Below are 26,245 nucleotides of genomic sequence, written 5' to 3'. Positions count from 1 at the left end.
ATGATGAAACAGTCGCATCTGAAGGGAAGTGGCTGCGATGGACGTCTGCAAGAAGGCTGCAGCTGCTCAGGGTGTTCTCAGAACATCAGCACTCAAATACTTGCTTTCCTTCCTTTGACAACACAGTGAGGAAACCGTGGGTCAGTTCAGACACAAGCTGAACGGGTGAAAGAAATAATCTATGAATGAGCAGGGGGGGCTTCCGGCCATGTATTGTTGCTGCAGCCGGAACGTGACCTTGCTCAAGTTCAGTGAGGTCTGTATCTGAGAAGGCACCGAGGAGGTGAATTTCTGAAGTTCAAGTGAGGGAGAGTGCTGTAGTTCTGCAGAAACCTTCACTGATGTGAAATGCTGCATTGCTGTAGGGGGAGAATGCACGGCCCAGAAGTTTGCTGATCTATATGCTACCGAGAGCACTGTGACGTTGCCATGAAAACAGAACATTACCCATAGCCACCATCAGCCCATTTGCTGATGGAAATACACCATCCTTTCAATGTGCTACTTGCTTGCCATTGAATTTCTTACTACCTTACTCCACCATGTTCTCTGGTTTATTTTGTTATCTTTTCTCTACCTTTTGTTCTTGGCAGCTTGTTTCTGTAGTTTGTCTTTCTTCCCCTTTAGCCTTGCAGAGTAAGGGAGCAGAGAGACTGAAAACGAAGGGTCAGGAAGTATTTTCCATGTTTATTCTTTGCTCGTCACTTTCCGTGCTTTTCCTTTCTAGATCTCAGATCTAAGTAGGAGGTAAAAGTGGAAGCATCTTACCAGTTTCCATTTGTTTTGCTCTCTTGTAAAATGTAAGACCTCAGATATATGTTTAAAGCTTATCCTCACAGTAACCCGGGGTTTTCTAAACCTCTTAGGACTCCTGCCCTACTTAGGTGTTTATCAAATTTGTGTGTTTGTTTTGTACGTGCAGTTTGAGGGCAATTCATACATGCAGAGCTTTCTGAAGAGGTCTGCGTCTGCGGCGGCGAAGTCTGCAGAGCAGGGTGTGACATCCTTCTGCAGTCCCACAGAATGCAGTCCTCTCCCCGTGTTCTTTCTTGCCTTCCTTCTTGTGCTCACTGCTGTATATACAGAACAAACATTCAAAAGACACATTTTTCTGAGTGAAGACTAAACGTGGTGGCGGTGCTTAGATGTGTTGCCTTATTTTTGACAGACAGCTTTGTTTCTTCAGATAAGCCAGGGGTGTTATGACAGTGCGAGTGATGATACAGACCTGCTGCTTGTATTCCACATGGCTTATCCTCTGGAAGAGAAAGTGCTGGCCTAGGCAGCCCGATTTCACAAGTAGCCAAGCTGGTCTAACACCTTACTGCTGCTGCTGGAGGAGTTCTTCCTGCTTTTGCACCTTCCCTGTGCAGTTTCTCCTCTTACGTGTTTGTCCCTCTCCCTTGTGTTGGAGAACAGCAGAGGTGGCAATTACTGTGCTGGGCCGGCAGAAAGCCGGGTGCCCTGTCTGGTTTAGCTCCTGTTTGCTGAGCTGAGCCGCCTCCTGGGGGTCTGCCGTGGGTAGCAGCAGGTGGGAAAGAGTGGCGGCCGCAGCCAGCAATGGGCAGAGCACAGGGAGAGGTTTTCCTCTCGGCCTCTGCACTGTCAGCGGTCCTTCCATTGAGTGGAAGTGTGAAATTGGTCCGAAGGGAGTGAACTTGATGCTGCTGGGCGTTCAGAGCTCGTTGCTGTTCGCGTTGATCTATAAGGAATTACATGTAACTGTTTGAGAAACATCATTCACGACTGCTAGTGCTGGGTTGGCTACACTGTTTCTTTAAAAGTGATGGGAAGAAGTAATAGCTCGACTCATCCATGCGTTGAAGCTGCCACGGATTTCTTTCAGTTAACTTCAAGGGTTTCAAGAGTTTCCGCAGGTTCCCAGCCTGCTAATGATATATGGATTATAAAATCCATCAAATCTATCATACTGCAGTAGGAACAAAGCTTTTACTTTAAGCACTTGGTTGTTACTATGTTTGTCAGCCATAGCAGTATTCTGAAGATATGCCAGGTTAGCAGAGATGGAACAGAAAGTCTACTTTTGATGCAGCTGCTCTTCCACAGCTGATGTTTCTGCTACGTAACGTGTAAAAGGTGATGAAGCAAAGGAAGAGTTTTGAACGGTATGCTTATATGTCTGGAAAGGAGAGGATCAGGACTTGATTAGAGCATATATTTGGGGGTTGTTTTTCATAATGAAGGTAGGTCTTGGGTGCTTCATCTGCCCTGAAAGAAAGGAGGAAATAAGAAAGGACTTTCATGGGGCAGCATTTGCAAACTTGTTTCAGTAACTGAAGAGTTGTCTTTTTACCTATAATCTGAAATGGCCCTTTGTTGTTCTGTTTTCCTAGCTGCCTCAGCTAGGGTTAGAGCTTCCACTTGATCAGAGGGAAGTCTCTTTGCCATAATGGGGAGAAATATTTTGCATTAATCAAGGCTTTAAGGGGTTTGTTTTGATGCCGGATTGAGGGAGAGGTAAAAACAGGAGACATAAAACCTTAAAACAGTGGACAGAATTTTTAAAAGTTGCTGAAAGATGCTTTCTGTCTTAAAAGTTGTGATTATTTATCTGAGACAAGCATCTCTGATAGTGACAAGCATAGGTTATAAACTTCCAAGTTTTGAAGCTTCCCTGATGGACCCTGTGGGGTGGGAAGGGGACAAGATGAGGCTGCTTTCTGTGGCTGTGTGGCACTGGTGGGTGGTGAAGAACTGCCTCATCTCCTGTAGTGGGTAGCAGGGGCTCATCTGCATGCTTCCTCTGAGCTTTGGGCACTGGATCATCCCCTGGAAGAAAAATGCTCCTCTTCTGGCCTGGCAACTAACCCACAATTAACATGGAGGGGTGGCCAGGCAGCCAAGAAACAAAATCCCTAACTGGTGAGGTTTAGGAGTAAGGAAGTGTGCTTGATGGATACGAAGCTGGGTAGAGCCAGGATCTCCTCTATCTCTTCATTCTTCTTTTTTACCAGCTACTTTTTTTCATTGACTTGAGAGAACAGAAGTTGAATTATGTTGTTGTCATCTCAGATTTGCTGCCGTGTAGCTGTTTTGTAGAGCGTGGATGAAGGGACTCTGCCGCTGTGACGTGGTCTGGTTTTGCCTTCCATTTAAGTATTCCCTAGAATCTTCTCTTGCTTAGAAGCAGCAGGAAAAGTGGCTTCTCCTTTAAGACAAAACATGACAAGAAGCAAGATTAAAAGGAATTTCTATCTCCCATGGCATGTGCTTTTCCTGTTTCCCAAGTCCTTCTTTTGTTGCCTTTGTAAGCTAAACTAAATATAAATAGGAAATAGCTATTTTTTTAAATCATTCTCCCTTGGTATGATTCCTAGAAGAAAATCTGCAATCAAATACGGATGCATACCTTCTGTTCCCAGTTAAACACACATAGATCTTAGTCTGTAAGCATATATATGAATACTGTGGGATTCTGTAATATTTTTCTTCAAGTTTGGGATGTCAAGGAGGATAATTGCGTAGGTGCTACAGAACTGCACAGTAAAAGGGTTCCATTCTCTCTGTGTGCTTTAGTGTGTATAATTAAAGGTGCTAATGTGTAGAATTAAATTTCTTTGAACAGCTGACAATGAATATTGTGCTTCTGGTTTCCATAAGTGTAAGGCTGACCAGATGAGATCCTGCTGGATTCTGCTTTGGATCAGCTGCAATTGGACAATATGACCTCCAGAGGCCCCTTCCCACCTCAGTCATCCGATGATTCTGTGAATCCTTACTACTTAAGATTCAGCGATAAAAGTATAAGTAGCATACTTATCTCTACATATTACTTTTGCTTTCTTTAATGTAAACCTTCATATAAGTGCGAGATTTGCATTCAGTTTAATGTATGTAACTTCTGGTTAGAGTTACCTGTATGGGTACTTGCTAACGTTCCTCGTCAGGTACAGCCATTGCTCTGAATGGGCTATGTAGATCACAAACAAAACAAATGTCGTGTTTTGTGTATGGTCAACTATGTTTGGAAGCAAGAGTTTTATGCCACTTCTGCTACATGAGTATGAAATCAGCTCTGGATCCAAGATTTCCAGATCCTTCTCTTGGGAACAAAGCTCCATTTCAGAGCGGTTTTCTTAATAAACATTCTCTGTGATGTCATGAAATTTTTCTTCTGCTGTTTTTACAGAAACTTTGCTCAGAAACTTTTGTCCAATTAACATTTGGAGCAGTTGACCTCTTTGGGAGCGGTGCCTTTAGAGAGAACAAGAGGAGTTTCCCTTCTCACTCTCTCTCCATGCTAGTTGCCCTCTTGGAGGACTTCAAGCACCACAGCAGATATTACAAGGCAGGAATGCTGGAATCTCACACATCAACTTATGGTCCCATGTGGGGTACTGCAAACTGGAAATCTCACACACGTCCTCTTGACCCCTCTGGCGCCTTATTCACCTACTTTTATTTTTATTTTTAGTTTTAGTTTTATTTTTCCCATTTTTGGCATTCTGGAGTTAAGAGCTGAGGTGGTGTTCTCCCCCTCTTCTTTCTTGCTCTGTCCTGACAACTCCCCACTTCATTTAATTGATCTCCCTTCTTTCAGTGTCTTCATTTTCAACTAACGATAATGGTGATCATTCAATTTCAACACATTCAGATCGTTATGCTGTTTAAGAGTCTGAAATTTGTTACCTGAAAGGCTGGAGATTTTGTTGGGAAGAAGGTGAAATTGACACAGTGTGCTTTAGCTTTGATATCTGCTTACTTACAAAGAAAGATTGATTCTTGCTTGGATGGTCACCTCAGATTCTGTAGCTAGTTTGCTCTGTTTTCTATTCCTAAATACTTTCTATCCAAATTCATACCCTCGGGGTTTGAGTTCGAGCCCCTTTGCTTAAATCTTTGTGGTAGGAGATTTTATCCTAATTCTGCACATTTCTTCTTCCAGCTGAATAGTTCAGAAGAGGGTAAAACGGTCCTAAAAATACTTCTTCTAATCTATGATCGTTTGGCATCTAAAAGAGAAAACACTAATTTTTGGTTGTTTTCTGCCCCATACTCTTTCTGGCTTTAGATGTTGAGATTTGTAAGGTGTAACTATTTTTTTTTTTTAGCATAGGGTTGTGGATCTTCTTGCTGGTGTTCCACAGCAGTACCCTGCAGATGTTGAGTTGTAGAGGGATGTTGTGTGCATAGAGCCTTGATACCAGGCGCTGGGCTACTGATGACTGCTGCCAGAGGGGGTTAGCAATTGCAAGAGGCACTTCCTTGTGCTATTAAAAATACAACTGAAGTAAATAATTATTGTGTCCTTCTAAATTCTATGTTTTCTTCATGAATATTAAGAACAGTTTAGAAGACACAAAAATAGTAGTAGTGTGGCCTGGATAACATCTTTGGTTTTTTTTAATCCAAGAGTGTTGAACAACCACAGGAGAAGTCATACTTTAACTATGCAGTTATTTACTGCTCAGTAGAACAACAGGTAGCAGATTGATTCGTTCTATTGGAAGCACTCAATCATTCACCATTTTTATCTTGGAGTACTGTGGAGTTGAGTAAAACATTAACGTCACCTGTTGGAAAAGGATTCTGCAGGTGAGAAAAGCAGCTCCTGTTCTGTATTCAGTTTTTGTTCAAAATGTTATTGTTTGAACAAAGTGCAGTGCAGCCATTCCTTACCTTTCCTCCTAAACGTACTCGGAGAAAGGAATTTAGCGAGAGCTGTTCCTGCCACGTCGCTGCTAACGGCCCCTCTGTTCTTTAGCACACACCTTGAGGTTATGGTAGCATTCTTCAGAAGACTGCTTGTTTTATATTTTATCGTGTAATTCAGTGGAATACTGAAGATAGACCGTAGCAAGTCTTAAACTAACAACAGTAAGTATTCTTCATCATCCGTGCTCCAGGATGATTCTGGTTCCTTTTCTGTAAATGCTTTGGATCTCATTGTGATAAGAATTCTGCTTCAAAAAGTAAATGTTAAAACTCAAATTACAGAGCAGCTGCCACGGTATTTTTAGCTACTGCCTTACAAAGATATGTTAGTGTTGTTTTGTTCTCCTGTCTTTATGCCAGCCTTTATTCTTGTTTTTAAGGTGGTCAAGGTTAATATGTATTACAGAAAGGGATAACTGTGCTCACGCAAGGTTCTTCTCAAGATGCTTTGTATGAGCATATCTAAGCTGAAAGAAAACAGCTGGCCTGTCTAGAAGCATTCAGATTTTTTGCTTTTCCTTTCTGTGCTAACAAACATGGATTATTTTACCTAAAGCATCCCCCAGTTTGACTTGGATTTCTGAGGTGTTCAGACTTGTCTCTCCTAATAACAGACTTATCTCTGGACAGGTTCCCTAGGGCAGTGGGCACAGCCCCAAGCTGCCAGAGTTCAAGCAGAGTCTAGACAATGCTCTCAGACATAGGGTTCGAATTTTGGGTGATGCTGTGTGTGGAGCCGGGGGTGGACTCGATGATCCTTGTTGGTCCCATCCCTTCCAACTCAGGACATTCTATGATTCTATAGTTACAGGCAGAAGATTTCAGTTTAGAGAAGTGGACAGTATCCGTGATCTGTGGGGGGCAATCTGGGCCGTCCTTCCCCACTCAGGAAATTGTTCTGCTTTGCAATTGTGATGCAGTGTAATTACTGCTGATGGACTCTTTATCAGAAAAATGTATGAATATTCTCCTTTGATTTTATATTGATCTAAAAGTATCTCAGTTTTCTGAAGGTGACAAACCAGTTTCAGTACATGAAAACCCTTTACAAACAGGTTTTCCTTCTGAGACATCTGTTTAGATGAAACAAAGTGAGACTTCAAGGTGTGCGGTATCTTTTTGCAGTTTAATTGTTAATGATGTGTTTCATAGAAGAACATAATCTTTATAACTCATTGTGCTGAAAGAAAAAGCAAGTTTTTCCTCAGACTTTACTTACATTATTTCAGGATTACTTAAGGAATTTTCAAAACTGATTGAAATCACTCTGCTAGAGCTGTGGTATGCAATAAATGGTTTGTTTTAGACATGTCAGTCTAATTGGAACTTTGAACCTCCGTGGTGCTTTTAACAATTTTATTTGCACGGAATAGTTGATAGGTCCCAAGCTAATGCTTTGTCAATACAGCCTTCTTTTAGGCATAATTTAATATAAAAATTTACTGCCAGTTTCTCTCCCTGACTCACTGACTTAACAAATGAGTGTCTCAGTAGAAACCAAATCCCGCTTTGCAGTATTTCTTATGATTTGCAATCTGTGATGAGTGGTCTTCTCATGTTAGTCATCAGCAACTGTGCACGTGGAGCAGTTCTGTGGTGAAAGCCAGTCTGACAGTCACTGCTCCTCTCACAGCGCTGTCTCGTGTTCTATAGCAATGGTACAGGGAAAGGGGGGTGTTGTGCCATATGTGGAAGAAACTGTTATTCCAGGTCAGTTCTGATGCTTAATCAGATCTATGTATAAGTTGCAGCTGTTGTTTTCTCTTCTCCCATCTTTCCTCTGAAAGAAAGCATGTGTAATTCATGTTGCTGCAGTGTGACTATAGCCAGCGTGTGGGTTATTAGCTTCCTTAACTTGCACCAGTGATGGGAACAAAGTTTCTGGGTGTTGTAGACTACTTTGATTCCCATGTTAAGGTGTCTGGATGGTTTCTGAGTATACACCAGCATGAATTTAAGGCTTTGGTCTTGCTTGTCTCTTGTTAGAGATGGCACTTTTTTAAAAGATGTTTTCAGAGAGAAGAAGCTGAGGGTAGAGAGGAGCTAGAGTGGGAAAAGGAGCAGGGATAGACAGAGGGGTGATAAATTACATTTTCCAGAGGCAACATAGAATTACAGAATGATCTGGGTTGGAAGGCACCTTCAAGATCATCTAGTTCCAACCTGTCTGTCATGGTCAGAGATTAGAGCAGATTGCCCAGGGCTTCATCCAGCCAGGCCTTAAACACCTCCAGGAGTGGGGCATCCACAGCTACTCTGGGCAGCCTGCGTCCTCTGAGTAAAGAATTTCTTTTCTTTAGGTTCTGGAAGGCTGCTATGAGCTCTCTCTGGAGCCTTTTCTTCACCAGCCTCAACACCTCCACCTTCCTCAGCCCATCTTTGTAGGAAAGGTGCTCCAGGCCTGTAATCATCTTTGTGGCCCTCTCTGAACCCCGACGGGTCCGTGTCCTTTGTGTGCAGGGGGCCCCAGAGCTGCACGCAGTACTGCAGCTGGGATCTCACACAGGTGTGGTGGAGAGATATGGTCTCCTCCCTCCCCCTGCTGATCACACTGCTTTTGTTGCTGCCCAGGATATGTTTGGATTTCTGGTCTGCAAGTGCACATTGCCAGCTAATGTTGAGCCTCTCATCAACCAACACCTCCAAGCCCTTTAGTAATAGGGTTGGCTTCAGCGCTATAAGAATCCTCCTGCCTCAGGGAATGCATTTTCTCATGTAGCAGTAAAAGGTTTATTTTCTTTTCCTTAATGTCTAACTCTTCGTCAGATTGCCTACTAATCTAACGTAACCTTCCAGAACTAGCTGTTTCACGTGCTTCCATGACAGCTTTGCAATTGTTTGAACAACACATCTCTTCCAGCTCTTGTATGGTTTTCCCATGTGTGGTTGTCTTGTGTTTGTTTTTTTTTTTAAATAACCTGCCCCTCCACAAAGAAACTGTTGTATTTAACCTAAAGAAATGTACATTATGGGAGGGTAGGCCAGGATTATGGAGACCTGCTAAAAAGGAGTGCATACAGGAGGGAAGTCCGAGTTTCTTCTTTGGCATTTTCGTAATTCTTGTCAGTGGTAGACCTTACTGTTTTGATAGTTATAAATCAGGGAGAAATTATCTACTTAAGCATCAACCTTTTAAAGCTTAAACATTTTGACATGTTTTATCCACTTTTTAGCCACTTAGCTTTAAAAATGTAATTTAAGCAGAATTCGTCTCAGTTGTTCCTCTCCAAAGTAGGATGCTATTTTGCTGACTTCAAGTATTATTTTCAAGTCCCACTCTTACTTTTCCTTCCCTCTTTAGAGCGTTGAGAGGCTCATAAACAGAAATTGTGTACTGAGTGAGGGCACTCGGGAGTATTCCAAATATTATTAGTAAAATGCCTTTGCTGAAAGGACCTTTCAGTGCCTATTCTTTGCAAGGCAAATAGTTGCATCCTGCTCTGAGGAGTGGTTTTGTGGGTTTGGAGTGATCTGTGTGCCCCTTTCACACAGCACATTAGATTCTTTACACCAAATTCTAACCTGAACTGCACTGCTATGTAAAAGCAGCTAACTTTTCTGTGCAAGCAGTTTACATGCTTTCCTTTGCAGAGAGGCGGAGCAGCTGGAGAAGGTTCAGCCCTACAGAATGGGATGTGAAATCTATCTGAGCAGGGTAATGCGAGGCATAATACCTGATTTTTTTAGATTTGTTTATAGTTACGCAGTAGCAATGCTAATGAAATGTGGAATTTGGCATGAGACTGTAACAAAGGGGATTTGGTATGAGATGTCAGGTCTAGATTTGGGTGCATTTCATATTTGTTTAGTTTGCAACTTGAAAGTGAAGCTATGCAACCCAAGCTATTGATATTTATCAGCTGCGCTAAGATTTATGTCTGAAGGAAAAGTAAGAACATGCAGAAAACAAGCTATAACAAAGTAGATGCTGAGTGTCTTTAAAGCAAGTAAAACAATCTTATTTTAGCATATTGCTTCCCTCTGAAAATTGATTTTGTTACAGAAACAACTGTACCATTTGTGCATTTCAATGTATTGTATCAATACTTGTGGAAAATCTGTTGATATTGGTAGAAAACTACTCCATGCTGACGTAATTAAGGTGTTAATCAATTTGTGTATAGATAATGAAGGAATTAGAAACCTGTGTAAAGTTGCAGAGCAGTGATCTTACTGGGATTAGAGACGTGATGGGTTGGCACTTGTGATTTCCTGGACTGATAGAAGCACAGAGACATTGCCTGTGCATTAGTGAGTTTGAAAGGGAATTGCAGTGCTTAGCTGAGGATGAAACTGGTAAGAGATACAAAGGGCAACAAGGAGGCCTTTATTTGAGTATGGTGACAGTAAAAGGAAGATCGATGTTTTGGTGTTCTGTGGGGTTTGGAAACCAAATGACAAAGGGCAGAATGGATGCCCACAGTACCCTTATGCTGCTATCTGTGCTGATGAGGCTGGCCCTCTGACCTGTCAGGTTCCTCAGCAGTGGTAGAGGCTCAGCTGCAGCTTGAAGGAAATTAGTGTTTCCTACTGTTAGTCACTTCTGAGACCACATCTGGATTTCTGCATCTAGCTTTGGGCTTCCCAGAACAAAAAGGATGTTGATGTAGTGGAGTGAGGATGCCAGTATGACAGGATAAGAGTACATGGCCTTTGAGAACAGCTCAGAGCCAATTTTACTAAATCTTAGAAAGCTAAAAGGGGACCCTTCTGCTGTCATCTCTCCTTCACTCCTTGACTATGAGAGGTAGCATATTCTCCGAATTGCACAGTGAAATGTAAATTGCTTCAAAAATTCCTGGACATACACTGGTAACACTGTGAATTTATGGGAACAACCTGTGTCCTCTACTCTTATTTCCTCAGGGGAAATTAAGGTATAGTTTATCAGAAGAAACTTCAAATCATAGGAGCTTTGCTTGCATGTCATATTAAAAATAGTGACTGTGCAAAATGCAGATAAGAGTAGTGTGGTCCAGAACTATGATCTGAAAAGTGATTCTGTGTGAAGTGTGAAGTGAAAAGTGATCTGAAGTGGTAAAGTGATTAGTTTGCCTTCAGTGCTTTGTGCTCTAGGCTGTATGTAAAATACTGTAGCGTACAAACTTAGTCTTTACATCTGTGAGAACTTAGATTTGACAAATTGACATTTTTTGTTTTGTTTTCTTAAACTGTCCTTAAGAGTATCAGATGTTTAAAATGAAAACCTTTCCAGTCAGGATTTGTGAAGTGGTGCAAATTCTTTGTCATGTCACAGAAATTGTATGCTGGACTTTCAGATCCATGTCAAACTGTCATTTGCTTGTTAGTACAGCTAAACAACTATGAATTTTGCCATGTGAGCATTGAATAGGCAAATAAAAGCTTTCTTTTAGTTGGCCATTTGTGGATAATTGAGTTTTATTATTATCTTGTAGCTATATTGTTGAGAACTATTGGTGATGGGTGGATGGTTGGATTGCGTGATCCTGTGGGTCTTTTCCAACCTTAGTGATTCTTTGATTCTATGAATAACATTGTTTGCTTTGGGCTGGGAATTGGGTGCTTTTAATACTTCTTTGAAAGACATTGAGTGTCACTGCTTTGTAGAACGTCTCCATAGTAGTGATGCTCTATGGGATTAGTGATGCTCTAAAGAGAAATACTTCACTTTTCCATTCTTTATCTTTCAAAAGACCAACGTTTTTGATAGGGTAAATCAAAGCAGTGTGCAGAGGGCCTCCTCATTGTGAGGGTAAATTGAAGGGGAGGAGCACAGTTTAGGCAAAACAGAACACCTGAGAAGGTATAAAGGTGTTCTAAAAAGAAGTATAGATTAAAGCACAACGCCTTAAATTACTTGGTGTAGTCTGGTGTAAAGATAAGATGACCACCAGAAGTATCAGGAGAAACTCTTTTTGGTGGGCAGAGGAAGGGAATTGTTACTGCAAAGCCGAGTCATGAGTCTGGTAACTGTGTTCTGAAAACTAAGGAGGCTGATAACCAGGCTGCATACATGGCTCGTCTCATCTTCATTTGGAAGCTGAGATCTTTCCCTTCTGCAGTACGGTTTAAACAATTAAACATGAGTGGGTACAGTTGAGAACACATAAATGTCCAGATCACCAGGGATGTAATTCCCAGAACATCAGATTAAAATTGTAAATGGAAAAATAACAAATCCCTTTATCTCTGCTATTTGTCAGCTCTCTTAAACTCTCTTGGAGAAATTAGAAATTTTAGCTTTAAAAATCAGCAGTAAGCTGGAGTTTTCATGGAATTTTTTTTCTAGATTTTTGTCCTTTTAGTTGATGGGCCATTACAGGACAGAACTGGTCTATGTAGCTGACTGTATAATGGCATTGTACATAGGTCACATATAGTAGTCCAGCAGACACAGCACTGAGATTTGCTGTACTTAAATACAAGCTAAAGTTGATGTATTTATACCTGCTGAAGGAAGGTTCTTTTCTGCTACGTTAATGCTGAGTTGTGCTTATCTCGGTCTTTCCATGCCTTCCCACAGCCTCTGAGGATAGTGCTAAAGGGCATGGGGCTGTCAGCAGTTTCCTCATTGCCAGCATTTTGCCTTCTCCTTTTTTAAAAATCTATTTTACTTATTTATTTTCAATTAATATTTGAGTATGCAGACATTGTTTGCAAGACATGATATGATATTTTCAAGTCCCACATAGTGAGGCAATGGTGTTTATAGTTCTCTTTTCACTGGAAGAACTATAGAATGTGTTTTGGTAAAATAAGTTTGATTGTCCTGGATAGGCATGAGGTAGAGGATGACCACTTTCTTGAATGTCAGTATTACACGCTATCCCCAGAAGCGATGGTATGCCTCTTAAGAAACTAGGAGAAAGATGAGAAATAGAATGCCACACTGAAGATGTGAGATGGCTGAAGCCTTAGCAAGATCTGGCTGATAGCTATATTCTTAGAGCCCAGGCGTGAATCATGATCAGAGACATCTTGGGTGACATCCCCTTTACTCCACACTGGGGAGACCTCACCTGGAGTACTGCATCCGGATGTGAAGTCCTCAGTACCGGAGAGGAATGGACCTGTTGGTGTGCATCCAGAGGAGGGCTACAAAAATGATCCAAGGGATGGAATACCTCTGCTATACCTCAGCCTGCTACAGGCTGAGAAAGCTGGGGCTGTTCAGCTTGGAGGAGGCTGCGAGGTGACCTGATATTGGCCTTTTAATATCTAAAGGAGAGCTGTAAAAAAGAAGGGGGCAGAATCCTCAGGAGGGTCTGTTGTGATAGGACCAGGGGAAATGGTTTCAAACTAAAAGAGGGGAGATTTAGATTAGATTGGAGATTAGACTGAGTATAAGAAAAATGTTTTTTACAGTAAGGTTATTTAAGTACTGGCACAGATTGCACAGAGAGGTGATGGATGCCCTGTCCCTCAAGACATTCAAGGTCAGACTGGGTGGGGCTCTGAGCAACCTGATCTATCTGTAGGTGTTCCTGTTCATTGCAGGGGAGTTGGACTAGATGACCTGTAAGGGTTCCTTCCAAATCGGATGATTATTGGATTCCATGACATGCATTATACAACTTGCGGCAAAAAATAATCCTTTATCTCTGTGTTCATACTTGAAACCACAACATACATTTTATGAAATGGTATTTTTCACTAAAATGAGCAATAGAAATGAATTTTTACAAATCCAGAATGCTACAGTATCTACAAGGCTTTGGAAATAAATGTTGATTTTACAATAAGAAGAGTACTGGCTTCAGATTAATTCTCTAATTCATTATAGCTTAGAACATAAGAGACTTAAATCTACAATGGCGGGCATGTAAAAGATAAATTGAAAAGTAAAATGATGTACCCATATGACATGTTAAATCTAAGTAGTTGGCTCTATACTTATTCTAGTTTGTATTTAAAATTCAGGTCTGGAAATTTTCAGTGGGGGCAACGGTAACTACACTGCAATATTGGTGAAATAAAATGATTTCTAGTATTTCATGTTGTTATTTTTTAAAATTTATTTGCAGATGACATGGCAGAACTTCTTCTCGGAGAGTCCAAACTAGAACAGTTTTTGAAGGAAAATGCTCTTAAACAGAGCAGTAGTCCACGGGGCCCCCGGCCAAAGCTAACTGAGGTCAGGAAGCATCTAACAGCAGCACTTGATAGAGGAAACCTAAAGGTAAGTTGGTCAGCCTGAGCAAGAATTAGGGAAGTTGAAATTGACTGGATTATGTTGCTGATGATGGAGAAAAAACATAGAAAATTCTTGTTTCTCATTTTATTGTTATTCCCATCATTGGTGCTATGCTATTTTGTGCCTCTTTGTTTCTTCATGGATCTTCGTTCACATAAGATTTTTGCCTTCTTTCATTAGAAGAACAGGAAAATTCTCATTGATTTCTCGAAGGCTTACATGAAGAACTTGCAGATTGTTTTGTGAAAGTTTTACCTGGAGTACATAACTAAATCATTTTCTGCAGTACATTAAAAAGAAATGTTATAAATATGAAATATTTCGCTAATTTTTGTAATAGTTTTATAAGTACTCAGGAAAGATTTCTTAAGTTATGTTTGTGGAGAAAAGTAAAGTTAATACTTGAGAGGAATAATTATATCACATGTTTTTTATATTCTTAACCATTCTGTTCCTTTGATTCCTTAATTATTGCTGTAGATACTCTATTGCTTATTGTTTCTATATTCATGGCAATCTCTTGAGAGATGAGAACCTTGCTTCACAGTCATCTCTAACTTCCTCTTTTGTGTTTTCTGTGATTAATGGAAGAGTTATTTTCTTTTCCTTTTTTTTCCCATACTTTCATGAATCCTTTTCTGAAGACTTTCCTTCTACACTCTGGGATTGTGCAAATTATGTAAATATACAGGCTGTAGAGCACACTTTAAGTTTTGACGCTATGTTGTGCTTATGGTGTTGAAATCATTGGAGAGGTTGTAATGATAGGCTGCCTTTAAATAGTTTTGTCACCTGGCAAAGTTGGAACTTAACAGAGAATTATTCTTCTTGCATGTATGAACAAACATATGACCGTGTAAAATGTCTGATAATGCTTTTCAGTATCTTGATGGAGTATGACTAAATGACTTCAGCCCCTGCTTCAAGCTTCCCCAATATTACATGGAGTTAGAATTCTGGTGGGCTTTTGCTCTCTTGCAAAAAATCTACTTGGGGTTTCCATGGTGAATATATGCAGAAAACAGGCCAAATAACTGTCAGAAATAATTAGATGTGTTTTGATCGAGAATAAAAACTTTCTTATTCCTATTCTTTCTAGCCAGAATTCTTACAAGAGGCTAACCTACTTATGGCCAAGTTGAACTATGTGGAAGGTGATTACAAGGAAGCTCTAAACACATATGCCAGAGTTGGAGTTGATGATTTGCAGCTAGCTGCTGTGCCACCATATAGGTTACGGATGATTGCTGAAGCATACTCTACTAAAGGTAAGATTACTCTTTCCAGTACAATAATGTGGAACAAGTATTTAAGAAGTTAATCCATATCTTGTCCAAAGTTAAAGAAATTATTAGTGTGTGTATCAATAACACAGTGGTAGAGTGCCATATTTGCAGATGAGTAAGAGAACGGTTTAGCTTCGTTAAACTAATCAGTTTGTCTAGGTTGACTCTCACCTCTATTAAGATTTCCATTTTAACTCTGCTGTCACCCCGTCAAATTTTTAGATGTGTATTTGAAAGTCTTTGAGTATCTGAATGCCAAAATAACTGTGACAGGATACTAGAATGGTTATCACTGTTCCTGAAAATTAAGGGCAAAAAAAGCAGTGCAGTTTTGCAGTTGTTGTGGTCAGGATTGAAGAACCTTGATTCACATTGTTTTTTAGTGAATGTTGGAATTCTTAGCCTAGGTTGCACTAAGCTAATTGAGAAAATCAGTCATAACATGATAAAAGGACTTAAAACAATTTTTGTTCTGCAGTTTAATTTTTAGAAACTTTTAACATTGAATATATTTAAAAATAATTCAGAAAGTGAAGTTAATTTTTTTCTTTTTGAGGAATCCAGGACAGTGAAAATTGTAATGCTGGCCTGGTGTCTGAAGGTGGCAGTACCACTTCAGCTTAGAAAACTCGAAGGGCTGTGAGTTCAGTGTTTTAGAGAAAGGTGGCAGTTTGTGCGCCATGAGTTTATGAGAATTTCTTGTGTCTGAATGTTTGCCTTGGTCTGCCATGTTTAATTGGGTTTGATAGGTGTATATACTTTTTGTTATGGTAAATAGTGTGTCAAAGTCAACAAATAAATTAGGAAAGGCTTTGGTAGCATTCACTGTTAAGTAGTCAAGGATTGATTCTAATAGCCTTTGAAGACATTGACTATTTTCACTGAAAGTGGAAAGGAAAGAACGTGGGGATTTTTTACATGCGTTGTAAACCTGCCCATCTGTGAGCATGTGTGTTGGATTTGTCACATTTTTCCTATGAAAATTTCTTTCATTTGATTAACTTTATGTACATAAATTTCCTTATATTTCCTAAGAATTCCATGCCAATAATTTAACAGAGTTTTTTTCCCAGGGGTCAACTCTTTTTTGGCTCTGTTTTATTTAACCTCTTGAAAATATAGAACAGTTGAAACAATTTTGCAGAAAGGATGGGAATTATGCAATTTATTTGATGTAAAAATAATTTATTAGAAAACAGTAATCTTAAGTAGTCTTAAGTAATCTTAAGTAGTAATCTTGAGTAATCTGTGCAATCTCACCGTTGCTCTCAACATATGAAGTATGTTTTTCAATTCTTCACAGCAAAGGATGATTCAGCATATGTGTGTGAATGAAATGAAGTGCAAAAACAGGCCCAAGGTCAAATTTGAGCTGAGTTTTGATGGAGTTTTATCTACGTGTTGCTAGAAAGACAGGGAAGAGGAAGAGCAGTAATGGTGCTTGTGGTGAATCAGAATTGGAACATGGCAGGAGAAGTGAGGTCTCTAAGCGCTTGCTGAACTGTAGAGCCTATGTATTCTGTGCATATTTGTGTGTGTACAAAAACATTAGAGGGGTTACACATACATAAACATGTGCATATATGTATTTCTTCTGTCAGAAAGTAAGATATGGAAAAAAAAATCGGAAGAGTTCTTACTGCCACTTCAGCCTCTCCAGAGGAAAATGTATGAATGTATTATCCATAAAGTTGTCTGACTGTTTCCTTGCTTGTTTTGCAAACCTCTGGGAAAAATGTTCATTAAATTACAATATTTTTCATTGGCAAAATTTGGATCTTTGTCCAGAATATGAAATTTAGTGTCTCTGCACCCCTGCACTCTTCAACTTGACTTAATTCTGTCATTAAGCAGAATTTAGTTCTTTAGAACTAAAGCAATCTGCTGGCTGCGATGCATCCACAAAGATATCCTCAAAACTTTTATTACAAAAATGAATTACATGTGCATAAATATTCTTCAAAGAATGCCTTTTAGTCTCAGTGCTATATTTAGCTTTAGCTGAAGACATTGTATTTAGTAGAAATATAAGCAAGAGGCGTAATACTGAGTAAGCCAGAAAAGGTGCTCAGATCCAGCAAGGAAGATTAAAATATTGTTATTCTTTTCTTGACAATGTCTAACTAGTGATATACTGTTTCAGAGCTTCCAGAGAAACCATCTCATTAGGTTTCTCAAAACGCAGAAGTGTAAAATTTCAACAAAATGATGAGAAAAATCCTATTGAATGACCTTTGAAATCTTTTCTATTTCCTAGTGCTGGGTTCTTCCCCACCCTGCAATGTGCAGTTTCATGAACTTGTGAACGAGAGGCCTCAGTGCACAAGTAGTGTTGCAAAGTGCCTGGCTTTCATTCCTACAAGGGAACATGTTCAGAATTGCTAGTGTGATGATGAAGTACATCTTGACTAGAAGAAAGATGGAAGAGGGATCTGCTGAGAAGTTATCTGTTTCTGTGTCTGTTAAAACAGCACTGAGTAGACTAGCCAAGTGAGTATGCATGAGGCAAAGCTTCAGAAACCTGATTAGTATAGGTCAGGATTCAGCTCTGCGCTCTGTATGTATGTGTATCAGGTGTTGTATTGGAATAGCTGTAGTATTAAATATCAAAACCATGACTTTATTAAGACACGATTTTCTTAGATTAATGACTGACTTAAGTCAGCAGGGGGGCCGTTTTCGAATGTTGTGTAAAAGATAGTAGTGAAAAGATGGAGCTTTCCAAACCTCTGTTACAAGAGTTTCATTTTTTCTCTTCATTATCATTTGTTTTCTTTCTTCACTAGGTCAATTTAATTGGCAGTGCTCCATTTGAGAAGGAGGAAGATCTTAACATATATAGAACTAAAATAAAAAATATGAATCCATCAAGAAGAAACTGAAGATTGTAGTGTGTGTCCTTTTTCATCTTTTTTAGGTTAGGCTTGTGTACCTAACTCCAGCTTTCCCTACCATGCTTTTCTTAAAAAAAGAACCGAAAGAGAATTGGTATGGCTTTATTATCACACGGAAGTGTATATTTAGAATCCATTTCATTAATGACTGAAGCTAATATTCTCCTAGGGATGCAGTCTCTGTGATCAGGACAATTAAGTTTGTGCAAGTTTTCAGCAGTGTATGAATGAGGTAATATACTGGAAAGAACACATAGGCTTTATTCAAGTACTGCGTGTGGCAATTTCTTCTGTGTTTCTAAGCAATTTTTGTTTGGTTATGGAAGTGGAGATGAGATGCTTGCATAGTGGGATACTGCGTTAATTTGGGGAGGTGCAGCTTGTCAGTGGCGCTCAAATAACAAATATATATTTAACTGGGAAATAAGCTTATTGAAGTCTTAGGTGACATGATTCTTTTACTGTTGAGTAGGTAAAGATGGCTGAAAAATGAATTTACAGTACTTGGCTTTGCACATCAGTGAATCTTTCTACAGGTCCTCAAAGACAAACAGAAATTTATAAGCCTGACATTTCTTCCAGTTTTCAACTCTGTAAACTTTTGATTTTAGGTAAGAAATGGTGTTCACATTTACTATATTGTCATAGGAAAGCAGAGTACAACAGGTATCTGACAAGAGAGCTGTGTTGCATTACAGTTACATTCTTGTTAAGTATGTGAGAGATGTCATACAAGTTAGAATGTGACATTACAGAATTGTAGCCCTATTGCTGCAGGCTGTTTTTCATCTCATATTGCTTGTACAAATAACTGCGTTTATATTTAGATGATGTGTTGAGTAAGGTGAGACTGTCTTTACTGCTGCTGACCCATATTCAAATTTAATGTTGCATTTACAAAGTTAAGTGACTGGCTATTAATTAGTTCTATTTACAGAAACACAGAAATACTCATTAGGTTCAGCAGAAGTGTCAGGTGCATGTGAATTGCTACTTTGCAATTAGCAAAAGATGCTGCACTTCTCTTTAATTGTATACGATTGTAATGAGATCTTTTGCATTGCTGCCTTTTTCAGCAGACACTGAGAAACTCCTCATGGAAGAATGCTAAATGAAAGCTGTTTTAGCTATTATGCCAGAGATCTCTAGCCTCATTAGGCAATGTGGCACAACTCAGCTTCTTTAAGGAGCTGTAGTCCATCAGCAGGCAGTTTGCATATCATGGCTGTTTAAAACTTTTCCAGATAAAGCTTTTCTTTTCCCAGCTTGATCAGAGATTGAAGTGGGAAAACCAAAAGTTTGCCTCGCTTCCCTCAGCCTGGGGAAAAGAAGACCAAGGGGGAACTGATTAATATTTATAAATGGGAGGTGAGAGGAAAATGGATGAAGTCTGGCTGGTAGGTGGTATATAGTGATAGGACAAGGAATGGTGGCCTAAAACTTGAGCATAGGAAGTTCCATCCAAGCATGTGGAAGAACTTCTTTACGGCAAGGGTGACAGAGCTCTGGAACAGGTTGTCCAGAGAGGTTGTGGGCTCTCTTACTATTGAGATATTTAAGACCCATCCAGACACTCACCTGTGTGGCCTATTGTAAGGAACATGCTCAAGCAGGAGAGTTGGACTTGATAATTGCTTGAAGTCCTTTCCAACCCATACCATTCTGTGATTCTGTGCTTTTAGAGCCAGTGTTTGAAACCCAAACTCTGAATGTATTAAAACAATTTTAAGAACTCAGTTTTAGTGCGTTGGCTTTTTATTTGTTTGTTTATATAGAAAATCATAGAATCACCAGGGTTGGAAAAGTCCCCCAAAATCATCCAGTCCAACCATCCACCTATCACTAATACTTTCTACTACACCATGGTGCTCAGTACAACATCTAAATGTTTCTTGAACACCTCCAGGGATGGTGATTCCACCGCCTCCCAGGGCAACCCATTCCATTCTTACTCTATTCTTAGTCTTTGTCCTTTCAATAATACTTAACAAATAGCAGTAGTAAATTGAAAAGGAAAAAGGTTCATACTTTGCTTTTTTAAAAAACATTCTCTATAAACAAGTCACCATCTTTTACTGTAGACTTCTAGAAATAAGTCCTTAAGTAAAATTATTCTAAGTTTAGAAATGAACTGTGGGAGTTCCATGATAGTATTAACCAGGGTTTCAATTTTTTGTGAAAAACAACAAATAAGCGCGTGCAATAATCCATATACTTGATTGTTCTAAAAAGATGAGCTAAATACAGAACTCTTTAAAAGTACAGATGAAAGGTTGGTGGTTTTTTTTATTGTTGTTGTTCTACAGTATCTGGAATACTTAACAGTATTACCTTGCTTATTGTGGGGGAGAGTAAATTCTGTACACTCAGACTTGTGTTTTATGTGTCTAAGGAAAACAGCAAACAAACCCAGGAGCACCTTTCTATTGTTGCAACTCTTTCCCACTTGCAAAAATATTACCGAAGTATAAAATAATCTTTCACTGTTTTTTTGTCTGCCCTTCGGCTTGTCTACTGAAGACAGTAGATAAACCAGAGGATTATTATTTCAGTACTAGCATTTATACAGACAAGGTACTAATTGGCATCATGGAAAATCATCAGTCAAACAACACTGTAAATATGATAGACTTTCCTCAGGCCTTCCCCCCCCCCCCCCCCCCCCTTCTTTTTCTTTTTTTCTTTCATTTTTTTCCCTATGGTTTGAGCAGCAGACTGAGCGGTAGGAGTGCTTGTAAGATGGGAAATCTGGTGTGGATTCCCTTCTACATTTGAGAAATTTATTTATTATTATTGTTTTACTCTGGGAAATGAAATGGGAGTGTTAAGTGGTTTTCCTACAGAGGCTAGAACTCTGCTTTGAATTTTTTAAAAGTGTAATTGAATGAATTAAACAGTACTGTTTAATTTTGTTTGTTACTGTTATTGTCCTCAAAGTAAAAACTGTTAGCCAAACAAATCTATCCCATGGGGACTTCTTAAAAATTGGTGGTTCATTGCTCATTCTTATCAGGGGACCATCGCTTTTAGGTAGTGGTTTGTGTGTGTGTGTGTGTATTGCTTAGCTCTTGTATTATACTTATTTAAAGAAAGAAAAAAAGAGTTGAGGCAGTTAACTTGGTACAACTTTGATCACTGATCTGAGAGCATAGAGACATGAACATGACCTGGAATAAGTGATAAGGGAATCTACCGTTTGCTTTCTGAACCTCATACACACGAAAAAAATATAAATTATTCATGATTTAAATATTTAAAGAAAACCTTTACTAGTTATCATATAATTGAAATATCAGACATACCCTTTTCTTGTTCAAATACTGTTTGTTGCTGTTTTGCTGTTTTGACAAGCGATTTTAGAGTTATTCTGCAAAACATATAAGCTTAACGAGTGCGGACTGGTATTCATTTCACTGCTTCTCACTTTCTTTTCCCTCAGGAGTCATCTTGCTTGATATCAGGACTAGATATGTATGAGATAAGTGTATGAGATAAATGTCTTCCCAAAATAGAACTGATCCAGTTTGTTGGAAGCTTTTACTTGCAGGTGGTTTTGGTTGGAAGGACTTAAATTTAAAAGCCATGAGTATCAAAATCAATTTGTGTGATACCAACTGGCACCATATTCTTGAATGCAGAATAAAACAAAATAAAGGCTAAATAAAGAAATAGCTATGACCTATACAATAAATACAGTAATATTTCGTAGAAGGGGGGTGCAGCTCTTTGCTGAATATCTCAAAAAAGTTTATAAATAGTTAGAGAAATTCCTGCCCTTTTGAGGGAGAGAAACAGAGATGATTGCCTGGCAGATGTGGAAACAAGCACGAAGGGGAGAACTGACTTGTCCAAATATATACAAACATTTCAGCAGATGATTTAAGGTGATGTTGTGTCTTCAAGTGTTTTTTGATGCCGTATGTTGCCACTTGCTTATTTATTTCTCAGGAGGCTAATATAATAATCCCTTATTTTTCATTCACTGTCTATCTTCTCCCTGTACTCTTATAAAAAGTGGGCAGTATATTATGTGGTTGTTATTGCCATATTACTATTTATATCTATTTCTAATTAAAAATACTTTCCTGTATTTTAAGGCATTAACTTTTACACTTCATTAGCCGTGTTTAAGAAACATACAAATGGTTAGCTTGGAGTGTTAGGGACTGTTTTATTTTAACTTGATACAGTTTTTCTTCTAGTTTGTGTATTTTTGTTTTTTGATACAGCACTGAATTGTAATTATTCCTTGTGCTGTCAAACCAAATAAATCAGTCCTAATAAGTGGTCATTTCACGGAAGTTCTGCAAATTTACTTCCTGCTTCAATGCACTGTGTGCTAAAATACAGATTTTTTGCAGGTTGCGATAAACATGCTAGGAAAAATACAGTGAATGCACTTGTATAATAAGGTTACTATAAGAAACAGTATTATGTGCTTCATCAAAAGACCCTGTTAGAATGTTGTACTTCTACTTTACTGGTTTCTGGCAGTGATTCTTTCTGAGATTCTATCATATCTTAAAAAAAATCTTGGCTAAAATGAGAAAATGTCTGTACACTGAGTTTTTCAGATTAAAAAGATTATAATTGCGGTCATGATTTATAAAATAGTAATAATAAATCCAGGTCAATTCTATGAATAGCTGGTTGAGTAATATTTTTCATGTAGTGGAGGATTACTGTGGGGCTCCTGTTGTGTGTCATGGGAGAGAAGGAGTAGGGAGGAATGATCATCTTACCAACTAGCTGATGCTTTCAGTCTCTTGGTGTTTTTCTTAGTAAAGGTTGCTATAGACTATATAATAAATTTTTAGAGATATGTGAGATGAAAACCACATCATGTTAGAAAAGTCCAGTATCTGTTGTACTCAGGTTTGGCAGGCTTTAAGATGTGGTCTGTTGCATGTTTGCTGGGCTTAAGGAACATACAGGTTTTTGAGAAGTATACTGAATTTTATCTTTTCCCTAGCAGAGCAGTTAGTAGTAAAGTCAGGACTGTGTCTGATCTGGGTGTGTAGTTTGCAAATAGGAAGTGTAGGTTTTGTGTTGTTTCTAAGTGGTAAAAAAGGTGGCCATTGAGCTCTGGTGTACGCATAAGTCATCCTCTTGAACAAGAAATGTGGCTTTATTTATTCATTTTTTAATAAAGATGATTTATAGTTTTGTGGGGAGATACTGAATCTTAACAGATCTTCTAAAAGAATATGGAGTTCACCAATATTGTGTAGCTCAAGTTTAATAGTAAGTAACCTCCAGATTACTTGTCTTTTCCCGAGATGTTGGAAAATGAGTTCAAGTGAACCTGTGTCCATGCCTTACAGTACTGATGGATAGATATCCTTTGATTCTCTAGAATGGGATTTAATACTACCTGGCATCCTACAGGCAGATACCCAGTATTTGTAATTATATGTAGTGTTTTTTTCTTCAAATAATGGAATTCATGGCTTCTAAAAGCCTTAGATGATGAATGGAGAATATGGTCATTTAAATTGTGAATTATACTAACATGGGAGCAGTTCAAGGCTCTTCTAGATCAACACTTACTACTGACAAGCTGGAATAATGACCTGAAATAAGTCTCTTAAGAATATGTGAATAGAATGTGTAGAATATAAGAATATGCTACACTTCTAATGCAAAACAGTATTTGAAAAAATGTACAATAGGTGTAATTGATGAGGCAGATTGTGTGATTGATCTGATGATCTGTTGCATATTTTAAGTAGAGGAGAAGGCACTAAGGTTCTGCTCATTTGTATTAAAAAGTATCCTGGATTAAATGCAAGATTTTTTTCATCTTTTCTGCTTAGTACTGTTGAAGCTTCAAGTAGAGATAGTAGAGATATGTATCCAGTTTTGGATCAGTGAGTCAAGATGGATATAAACCGTTGTAAAGTGTCCAGAGGAGATGAAAATGATTAGCTGTCAAGCCAGAATGAAAAGAGTGAGAATTGATGTTCCTTGTAGCAGACATGTTTCTCTTTCTCTAGACTGACATTTAAAAAAACGTTTTGTAAAGAAAGGAATAAACTAGAAGAATGGAAAGGAATACTCCCAGAAGTAGTTAATGTAGGGTGAGGGATTTAGACATTAGGAAAAAGTACTAATTTAAGAATAGTTGACCTCTATAATAAATTGCATGGGAAGGTCAAGGCATCCCTAGAGCTGGAGGCTTTAAGAACAAGTTAAACGAGTTGGGGTTGGATGATTCCTTGGTCAGATGGATTATTGTTCTCGAGGATCTTTCCAGCTGGTTTCCCTAATTATTTAGAAAATAACCCTAATAGAAGTGGCTTGTGTAAGAGACATAATATTTATAATAATTAGATAAGCAATAACTGAGTTATTTTGTGGGCATTTATTTTTATTCATCGGTGTCTGTATCAGAGGACCACAACTTCATAAGTTCTTAATTTATTTGTGTGCATTTTTGTTTCTTCCCCTAATTGAAGGGTCTCAGTATTATGTAGTATTGTAGTATTTTATGATGTTAGTTTTTAATGCTTCTTATGAAACTGTTTTATATTCAGGTCTCTGTCTTGAGAAGCTGCCAATTTCTTCTTCAGCTAGCAACCTCCATGTGGACCGGGAACAAGAAATTGTTACGTGCTATGAGAAAGCCGGGGATATTGCTCTTCTATACCTTCAGGAGATAGAAAGGGTAAGCTAATCTGTGTAGCTGAAGAACTGTGTGGTTAACTCATATTGGTTACTCCTCTGAAAGAGAGTGTCTGATGTTCTCTTGGGACTTCACTGCACACCTCCTGTTGGGCAGTAAGTTAGTGTGCCTTAAAAAATGGTTGTTTTTTCATCTGTTCAGCTTCATGTTCCATTGTGTCATTGCAGGGTGGCCTTTCTAAAAGTTCTTTTTCACCAGATTCACCAAATTCTTAGCTTCCTTTTTAATTTGGGTGGCTGATAAGTAAATGGTTTGTTTATCACTCTTTCAAGCTTTTGATTTCATTGAAACCCTAAACTGAAATTACAGAGCTTGTTAATTTTTGTTGTCAGCATTTCTGTCTTTTGTACTCCTAGGTAATTAATACTAATATTCAAAACAGAAGCCCTAAGCCAGGGCCTACTACACATGAACAGGAACTTGGTTTTTTCTTGGAAACGGGACTACAGAGGGCACATGTTTTATATTTCAAGAACGGGTAAGATTTGATTCACCATTTTTGTTGCTGCTTTTGTTTAGGATCTGTATTTTATTTTTACAAACATTTTTAACAGTTGTGGATAGTGCAATCATGAGGCCCCTTTATTAATAAAGTATTAATGTTTTGATTGAATAGCGATACTGCCCATTTTGTATTCATCTAGTTGTTGTTAGATCCTTTGATTAAAATATATGTAACACAAACTTGTGTTAACTTAAAGTACCTTAAGCATGAACTATTCTTTGATATTGTTTTTTATTTTACTATTAGAAAGTAAATGTTAGAAAGACGGGGTTAGAAGGTGACAGATGATATATTGAAATTCCTGATACGTATAATATCAATTTGTATATTTTTTTTCCAAATCTCTTCAGTTATAACTTATTTTAACATTATGCTGCAGGATAAATGTGCATGAAGACCAACAGTATGTATTCAAGTATACAATCTCCATTGTACCCGCTCTATAGATCCTTTTAGATCCTGCATGGAGGTCCTTTATGATTTAAATAAGACTTCTATTAAAAGACTAATATTAAATTCAGTCATCATTCAAAAAATGAAAAAAGGAATACCACTTTCCATACTTAAGAGCTTCAGAACTTTGCACAAATGTTTGTTAAGTACATTTCTGACATTTGTTATTGAAAGTACGTAGATTTGCAGGGCTTTTTGTTTTGCTGGGAAATTGCTGTTTGATTGAAATGATGGAATTCTGGATAGGGATAGCATTTTGTTCCAAAAATGTTTCTTATTCATTCATGTACATAAACAGGGGGTGAAGGTAAATCATGCAGTGTCTGTAAAGAGTTTGAGATTTTCATGTGCTAACGGTTGGTTGACGAAAGGACATCCAAATTTTAAAACTATTCTGAGATGTCATGGTGAGAATTGTCACTTTGCTTCTCAAAGTAATGGAGTAATGCAGCCATAACGTGCGATATGAGAATTGTATCCAAGTTCCATTTTCATCATTTAATTGCAATAGGAATTGAGTGTTCTAAAAGTTCATATGTGTCATTTACCAGAGCTACTGTTTTCACATCT

General features: G+C 38.4%; 1 protein-coding gene across 7 annotated transcripts in view; it reads left to right on the top strand.

Annotated features, from left to right (window-relative positions):
* TTC7B (tetratricopeptide repeat domain 7B) overlaps positions 1 to 26,245 on the top strand; it is a 120,638-nt gene that overhangs the window by 4,712 nt on the left and 89,681 nt on the right. For 4 of the 7 annotated variants that reach the window (XM_040701038.2, XM_040701036.2, XM_040701039.2 and 1 more), the window contains exons 2-6: positions 13,683 to 13,837; positions 14,952 to 15,120; positions 24,569 to 24,699; positions 25,074 to 25,195; positions 25,602 to 25,625. In XM_040701038.2, the coding sequence (XP_040556972.1) occupies positions 13,683 to 13,837; positions 14,952 to 15,120; positions 24,569 to 24,699; positions 25,074 to 25,195; positions 25,602 to 25,625 (601 nt within the window). The remainder of the gene's footprint in view (positions 1 to 13,682; positions 13,838 to 14,951; positions 15,121 to 24,568; positions 24,700 to 25,073; positions 25,196 to 25,601; positions 25,626 to 26,245) is intronic. The other 3 variants (NM_001006484.4, XM_040701037.2, XM_046941784.1) reach the window with 1 other exon arrangement.

This window comes from Gallus gallus, chromosome 5, assembly GCF_016699485.2.
Source record: "Gallus gallus isolate bGalGal1 chromosome 5, bGalGal1.mat.broiler.GRCg7b, whole genome shotgun sequence".
In the NCBI taxonomy this organism is placed as follows: Eukaryota; Metazoa; Chordata; class Aves; order Galliformes; family Phasianidae; genus Gallus; species Gallus gallus.
The sequence above is the reverse complement of the archived record's forward strand: the minus strand, read 5'-3'. Positions and strand labels throughout refer to the sequence as shown.